The sequence below is a fragment of the Anarhichas minor genome, unplaced genomic scaffold, assembly GCF_050575085.1.
Source record: "Anarhichas minor isolate MPS153535 unplaced genomic scaffold, ASM5057508v1 ptg000042l, whole genome shotgun sequence".
NCBI classification, from domain to species: domain Eukaryota; kingdom Metazoa; phylum Chordata; class Actinopteri; order Perciformes; family Anarhichadidae; genus Anarhichas; species Anarhichas minor.
In genome coordinates this window covers 6192907-6201790 of record NW_027466488.1, presented here as the reverse complement: position 1 = coordinate 6201790, position 8884 = coordinate 6192907, and the positions used below count along the sequence as shown (strand labels likewise).

General features: G+C 38.8%; 1 protein-coding gene across 1 annotated transcript; it reads left to right on the top strand.

The window, feature by feature from the left end:
* The first annotated feature begins 2354 nt into the window (after positions 1-2354).
* LOC142970042 (uncharacterized) lies at positions 2355-5182 on the top strand. Its single transcript, XM_076110192.1, has 2 exons — positions 2355-2811; positions 3895-5182. The coding sequence occupies exons 1-2, from the start codon at positions 2470-2472 to the stop codon at positions 4222-4224; spliced, it is 672 nt and encodes a 223-aa protein (XP_075966307.1). The 5' UTR covers positions 2355-2469; the 3' UTR covers positions 4225-5182.
* The last annotated feature ends 3702 nt before the right edge of the window (positions 5183-8884 follow it).

The window sequence follows — 8884 nt, the reverse complement described above, 5'->3', positions numbered from 1 at the left end:
TCAGACCCGTGAAGCATCACTTTCTTACACACTGGGTATCAGACGCCGAGGGGCATGACAAAGCCTTGGAATTTGACGCCCTGGGAATGAGAGCCCACTGGGATATCACCTCCCTCTGTATCGGAAAGCAGATTTTCTCCTTTTTTTTCAGATTTTTTAGTTTGGAAGCGAGACTGGTGATGTCTCTTTTTTGGAGAAGCTTCCAATTTTCATCCCTGTGTTGCACCGAACTTTCTAATATAGGTTTTGTGAGCCTTATATTGCCGGCATCTTTGACATCTTCTGCATTTTTAATTCTTGAAATTCTTGTGACCCCTGCAGTTAGAGAGCTGTCATTTTGTAGGAAATACTTATATACTGTATTAAAATAATCAAACAAGTATAAATACATCAGCAGAGATCTTGTAAGACCCTCTCTGCACATAAAGCATGAAAAAGAGAAGCCATGATGAACCTTTATGTGTATTTGACTTGTGACTGTTTGTCTTGAGTTGTTTCTGTGTCAGCAACAAGAAAGACAACTCTCCATGTTTATCATTTACAACTCCTAAACATCACTTGTGATGTCTATATAATTTGTATTTTCCCCTTAAATGAAGGTGTCTTGACTCTCTGGATCCCAATAATACCAGGTTGCCCCCTCATGTGTTGTGGACCCTGTGTAAGTAGTCTAGTCAGCTGTACTGTAATTGTCACTGTAACTGGGTGTGCCATCACTTGTGACATCACTATGATAATAGCTGATATCCTCATAATTGGTGTTATTCGTTGTGCTGTCCCTGTAATCTGCAGTGTCCCACATGAGGAATCCTCCAGGTGACACTTAGACTGCCTCCAACAGAGACGATGTTTGATCTGTCACGACTCACTATCGTGGTCTTCAAATGTAAATGAAATTGATGCAGTATTCATGACACCTGCCTGGAGTCTTCATGTTGTTACCATTTAAAAACTATTTAGATTAGCCTTCATTTAAATTCTGGCCTTTGATGAGCTTATGTTATCCCCAAACCGAAAGATCCAAACATCAGTGAAATGGACTACAAAAAGATCTTAATATAATTAAGACTACATAAATATACAACACAAATAAGTACACATAAAAATAAGTAACGACATCAAGCAAGTCTATTTATAAATGTTTCATAGGAGGGACACTCTTGACAGAGAAAACTGCACATTACCCTAAATGATTTATTATGATGATTTGGCAAACAATTGAATTTTTTAAGGATATTTTCTTTATATATACAAAACATGCACTTAAAAAGCCATCTACCACCTGATAGCAATTATCTTAATTATGAAGTTTATACCATACCCAGCACTTCTGGTGTGTGTTTACCACTACTATGTTTCAGTAGCATAGATACAAAATATTTTTAAACCCAAAAGACACACAAAGAAAGATTAAAATACTATAATCCCAAAACATTATGGACAATGACAAACCAACATACTCAGCCACATGATTTCTAGTCCTTTGACTCTGTTCAAAGGAGGAGCCCAATTATTTTTGTGTCCCATCTTGGTTCATTGAACCATCTCAACTGTTCACTGACAATAAAAGAGCAAGTAGTGAAAAGAGCAAATACGCCATCTAGAGCAGGCAGGCAGGAAGCACAGTGCACTGCAGAACAAAAGTCCCTGTGCTCAGAATAAAAGGTATAATTAAAGTTAGATTGATGCCTCTAATCATGCGACTATTTTGATATAGATTCTGCTTTTCTTTTCTTTTTCAAACAGAGAGATGTGGTGACAAGAAGACTGTCAACGACATATTTAAATGTTGTATGTATATATGAAATTAAAATTAACACATCCTCACAAAAATAATTAAAATAATCCTTTTTGGAAAAATATGCAGTCAAAATATCTTAAAAAGTGGAGTTTTCAGCTCTGAAGATATATTTAACAAGATCTGTAGCTCAGTCATGTATGCAGGACCAAATAATATAATATTCTAGTAATATATATCTAGTAATAGAACTATATCAATAATACATATAATCTAAATTTGGTTGCAAGACAACGGAAATTAGTGGAGGTATTATTTTTTGGAAAATTAAAAGTTACCAACTATTTCCACGAATACATGTTGCGAATTATCCATAGGGTGTCTTGTATGTTTAAAAATACATAACTAACAAAGTATTTGGTGTAGAATAGTACAGATATAGGATTTTGTGATTTCACAGACGTTTTCACATGATTTTTAAGAAAATCCGGGAGGTCTTGTTGAGTTGGTATATAGGATAACCCCATAAGAAAGAGTCATACACATAAAATCTTTTTTTATTTTCATTTGTTTCATTCAAGGATAGCCTTTCCATAAGGTGTCAACGATACAACTTTTATTTTGAATGAATAGAGCGCCGCACTTCCTTCTGCCAGCTTCAACCTGGCGAGGTTCGATCGTTGTCCACCGACGAAAGGACTTCGCGAAGAAGTAAATAACCAGAAAACAAAATGAATACTGTCGAAAAGAAGCTCGCGGACTTGATACGCGAACACCCGAATCTGTACGACCAATCCCGGCGGGACTACAAAGACAATCTGAAGGGGCATCTGTCGTGGAGAGACATCGCAGACAACATGGGAAAGTCGGAGGAGGAGGTGAAGCTGAAATGGAAAAATCTACGCGACAAGTTCTGCAAGGCGAAGAAGCGACTCGCCAAGAGAAGCGCGCCTCTGCTCACAGACGACGAGAACCCGGTGGAGAGGCCCGTCCCGGTGCTGTACAACCAGCTGGCCTGGCTCAGCGCCTACGTCAAGCCCAAAGTAGAGCCTGGCACGGGGGAAGTCGACGAGGTGTGTTGGTCACTTGTCTTGTCTGTCATGCATTGATTTAAAATGGATTCACATATTTGATTTTTAAATTGTAACATTAGCAAGGTAATGTAACCGCGCAGTTAACGTTGTTTTGATTTATAGACCGCCCTACAGCCCTGACGCTAACTAACGGAGACATCGTTTTGCAAAGCTAATCGCATGATAACGTCCGTGTACACCGAACACATCGCTACTGACGTCTGCCTCTCACGATATCCGGATTCACTTGTCAAAATAAAAGCACGTGGTGGAAAACCGACAATCAGCAGTCACAGTTAAACATGTTTAACATGTTTAACATGTTTAACATGTTAAACCTAAAACTGAATCAAAGCATCAATCAACTTATTTGCCTTCACAAAACAATATGCAAAACAAAGTATATATCTGACAGATATTAGATTTCTGAAGCTGGTATTTCATAATTAGATTTTTTATATTGTACAATATTCTTTTTTTCTTTCTTTTTTTAAACATAAATACACAACAAAAACATTATTATTATTATTATTTCTTTTTTTAATGTAGACGTCTTAAAAGCCCTGCACAGCCCTGCACAGCCATGCTATACCCAAACAATGATTTCACTTATTAGACCTTTGACTTGAGCAAGCAATACAAAAACAACCTTTGGGGAATGCAAATGTATATAATATAATATGTACTCAGCTTGACAATTTACAAATGCAAAGATACCGATGCTTTGTGGTGGACTAACATGTTGTGTCTGAATTATCTCGAGCATATTATCTTTGGCATTCCTGCACTGCAAGTTCTTGTTATTTAATAGGCAATATGATATATTTGTGATAAGCTATTATTGGCCCCTAATAGCCACCTGCCGATGATTAATGCTCTATTGAATGGTATACATTACATTAAAATAGAAACAAATATATATATATTTATAACAAAAAATCAGTTTTGTTCCCAGTAGGAGGTATGGGTTGTATAAGGGACTGAGACATGTTTGGCTTTGATCGCCAAATAAGTTGAAGCTTGTTATCAGTGTTGCTGTCTGTGTTAACCACTAATGCTATTTGCTGTCTTCATGCCACACAGGTAGCTGGAAGTGGTGACGACGTGGACAAAGAGCAAGATAAAGATGAGAAGGAGCAGCATTGTCCTCTGCCTCTCGTTACTACTAGCTTTTCTCTTGTGGAGTCCTGTCCAAACAACCATCAGGAGATGGGAGTCTCTCTTAAACGTAAAAGGCAAACAACCACAGAAACTGAGATAAGCTCTGCAGATGCCCTCACCAACCTCAGAGATGAAGATGAACTGTTTCTACTCAGCCTTCTGCCTTCACTGAAGAGGCTTACCATTAAAAAAAGAATGGAGGTACGGATGAAATTCCAGCAAGTGCTTTATGCTGCAGAGTTTGAGGGCTAAAGGGCTCATTATGAGGCATTACAAATGGTGTGATCGATGGTAGGGCTTGTTATGGTATAAGTATGATTCTGCAAGCATTGAACCTGTAAATAGGTTTTTTTGGTTGTTTTTTACCATTACAACTTTTTAATATTTATCTTTTGACCACCACTGCTATCAATAATATCACTATGTTGATCTCTATAATTCAGTGTTGTATCGAGAGCTTTATTTCTGGGTTTGAAAAGTCTTTCGTTTTGAATGTAGGTGATGGAACCCCCTTTTGGTACTAGTTATAAAATAAGAGTAAACAGAGTTGTTAGTTCACTAGGTACACATACTTAGTCAAATGTAATTCCACCAGATATACCAGCCTCCTAATAACTCCCTCCTTTTCAAAGCTAATCCTAAAAGCTAATGTTCATTCAACATCATGAAGTGAAAAATATTTTGTCCACACCCATTTATTGGGACTTGAGCAAAATGTGTGTGCAAGTGTACTGTAGACTACCTGTTGACCTAGTAACTCAGAGTAATGAACAATCTGAGAATGAATTTGGTTGAAAAACCTTTCTATTGAAAAATATCTTTTATCTTTTACATTTCAGGACAGCACACACAAATGCCACAATTAACTACCCTTTGAACGGTACCTGCACACATTACCATATGTATGATAACAAATCAATTTCAGACATCAGTTTGAAATACCTGCAAATAGAAATACAGTTATTTCCTTTAACTTTAGCTCCACATGGGGGAAGTTAGGAAACAGTAGATTCCACCTAAGTTAGTTCTGTGATGCTGCTCGTCAACACTGCCCGCTTCTTGTCATCTGATTTTTGTAGATCAGACAAAACTCTCTGACTGTACATAGATATCTCTCCTTCATCTTTCTGAATGGAGTCATTTCTACTGTGTATATATATATATATATTTTTTACAAATAAATATTTTCCTGCTACGGAAAAAAACTGTTCGCTTGCTGTTATTTTTGCTAGTCGATTTCAAAAAGCCATCAAATCTAAGAATAGTTGGTCCAAAATTCTTATTACAAATCGGAACCTGCTAGTACTTCATTATTATTATTTTTTACATATACGTATATAGTGCAAACTCTACAATTACACAAAACATATGATTGTGCATATTTAATGGTAAAAATTAGGCCATTAAGTATTAAGAGTTTTTATCATCCACCCAAGTGTACAATAATCTCCTTTGTCTTTCATTTTGTTGCATTCTGGTGTATAGGGTAGCATCAGCCTTCTTGTATTTCACTGACGATGTTTTCTCGCTGCACTAATACTATTTCATTTTTTTAGCTGCACACACACACACACACACACACACACACACACACAAATCTCTGGTCTGTCTCAACAGTGACCTCTCTCTCTGTTCAGGGATGGGACTGCTGCAGAAAGCCCTGTTCACCAACACTTGCATGTTTTCATTCATATATTCATGTATTCCATTCATATTAGCGGTGTACAATGGAAATATGTGGGTGGGGTGTATGTATGAATACAAGTCAATGCCCCTCTCCCCCTCACTATATTTAACCCCCTAGAAGCCTCCTCTTGCCTCCCTCATTGCTGTGTTACTCCCTAACCCCTCCCCCTCTCCCTGTCTTCCTGCTCTCTTGTCATTGGGTGCTGTGTGGGGTGATGGTTGTGGTTTCTGTCGGTGATGTCTCCAGAGCGTGTACCGGCTTACTGCTTCAAAACTAATGAAGCTTATTTTGATTTAACAGTCTTGCAGCACTTCTAGATTAGATTCAGTTTAGATAGATAGAGATGGATATATAGATAAATAAATAGATAGTGTTTTGAAAGAATATATAAAGAACATACTAAGAACACATGCATATTTGTTCATCATCTCTGTGGAAGTAGTGCCTCTAAGGAGCCTATAACTGCTGCCTGTAGCTCCAACAGCTGACTTGCGAGTGACAACCTGAAGCTTGGACTGTACATTCTGCCAGGAAGTCGAGGACTCAAGCGCATCTTGAACAGTTTCCAGAGAGTCATTGCCTCAGGCTCGACCGGAGCATAGACTTATCCTTTTTGGGACCAGACTTCTGAGAGTTGACAAGCTGCAGAAATAAGGATCAACTCACTGCTTTCTACTGCCTGAGGTGAGATGCAATAATCTCATGATAACTTGCTGTCCTTGATTATTAGGGAGGATGTTGGTATAATCAGTGAAAACTTTGCTCCGATCTCTTCTGCTGTTACAGGACAGTAAACTCACTGCTTCTTGTTCTCTGCAAATTAGAATTATATTAATAACTCACAGTAGCAGAATCTGTGCGCATAGCACCACTCTATCACTGCTGCAGAATGAAAGGCTTGCTACTATGAAACAGCGTTTCTTCCGCCCATTGGTGGGAAAAGGTTCCACTGAAGGCTAATGATTGGTCACTCTGGCTGTCTGTCATGTCGAAGGGTGTGTTCCTACAGTGATAAACGTGGTCATATGACACAAACATACCACCCTGGAAGTAATGTGCTTGTTTAGGTGTGGTTCAGAGATGATGGGAGAGCAGAGAGAAGAGACAGTGGAGGAGGAAAGTGTATGCAGGGCGGCAGGAGAGAGATAGACAAATGAGAAAAACAGAAAAAAAGACAGATGTAGGCTGCATTAGATTCTGAATGCAAGATATGGACATGGTTATCCACGAAAATATTAAATACAAATATATCTAAGCTCAAATTCTGATGAATAGTTGGTTTGTTTCTCATTATTGGTGAAGACGGGCAGAAAATGTATGTACGGCCTCACAAAAAGCACAGATAAACAAACCAGCGGAAAGGCGAAATAGATTAAGACACATATTTTAGATAGTGACTTTTGTGACAATAACAGGGAAGCAAACAGGTAAACCGAGAAAGTAACAAAATAAAGAAGAAGAACTGGACATAACAATAACAAGGCAGCAGCAACCTGAGTCATGAATTCTCTGTTGAATGCAGCCATTCAGAGAATTAACACAGGCAGTATATGGTCAGCTAAGGGGTGTGAGGATCAGCAAGAAACCGGTCATATGATCCCTGGTCAGCCCTCAGCTATTAGAGAGAGAGTGACAAACAGGAAGAGAGGCAGAACAAGAGAAAAACAACAAGAGAGGAAAAACACCAGTGGTCCCTCCATGCTTTGACAGTGGGTAATGGAGCTAACATTCGTCAGTTGGTGTGGTCGGAGGCTTTCACATCCTCTTACATCATGGTGAGGTGGAGGCCCACTAGATGCATTCCTCATAAGCTACCAATCAAAGGAAAGGTAAAACCGTCTGTTCTATATTCTGCTCTATAATGTACATTTTTGTGATGATCGTAGTATTTACATTACATTAAATCAAGAATATCTGCGGGATGAACTTTTCGGCATGTATTATAAATGACAGCGAAAGGTTTTATCCTGTGTATGTGTGAGCGGTGATTGTTTGAATCAGTGAGGAGAAATGGGAGGCAAAGATGTAATGTTGTGTGACAGAGCCTATAGACAGTGACTAACCTTTGAGTCTACATGCAGGTATATGTGTATATTTATCTTGTTCTTTAATTCTACACCTGGAACCAGGCTTAAAACGAAATGGTTAGCTGCTTTTCGAAACTCAGATTTGTCCATCTCAAAATGTTGTGCATCTGGGCATCCTGGTGGCCAACCTATACCTAACTTGTGCTCAGGCAGGGATGTTTTGTTGTTAACAAAGTTGTGAATGCATTTGCATTGCCTGTGTGCTGAAATAAGTTTTTACATACACACATGTATGATTTATTCCAGGTTGTCTTACGCAGCTCAGCAGAAGCCCAGCAAATACTGAGACGGTTACCAAACAGGAACGCGCCATATTAGAGGGTCATCTGCTTCAAGGGAATCAAAAAACCCAAGAAAATTTGACTGTGTGGCACCAGCTGAAGAGACCAGACCAGAGGGAGCCACCTCAGGACTCAGGGATCTGCTCGATTTACTAACCTAACAACAAGACTGTGGGCACAGCAGAGTCCCACTCACCATGTACTCCCCTCAGAGTCTCCACCGCTGGGGCATCACTCACAGTGAGAGTATGGAGCGGTTAGCATACAGCCAAGGTAGGTTGGGAAGTGTTATTTAAAAGAATAACCCTATCTAATATATAATGATAACTCCTGTCAACTCCTACTGCAGCGTGGTCTTATACAATGTTCTTGTTCAATGGATTCATATCACTGGACTGAAACAAAGCATCTTCCCTGTCTGCAGTTCCTTCCTGTCTATTGTAATACATGCAATCAGAAATATCCAATTTACATTGTTTCCACTCTGACCCTTACCCTTATAGAGGTACAGTAATGTTATAAGCCTAATATCAGTGAAAGTTAATTTCAGAGCACCTGTGATTAAATGAAGCATCCTCTTACTTCTGCAGGTGCACTGAAGTCTTGCAGTCGATCAGTATCAGCCGACTCGTACATTTAAACAAATCACCAGTCAGTCAAGACGGCGAAGTGGTCTTTATAGGCTGACAAGCTTTATCATAGAAAAAACAAGCTTTAAGATGTCTCATTGGCCTCTGAGAGAAGGTGATGGGCATTGTTCGCAATTCTATGACTAGACTAAAATAATAAGCCGAATAATCAAGGAAATAATCAGCAGATTAATTGATAATTAAAACAATAATTAGTTGCAGACAGCC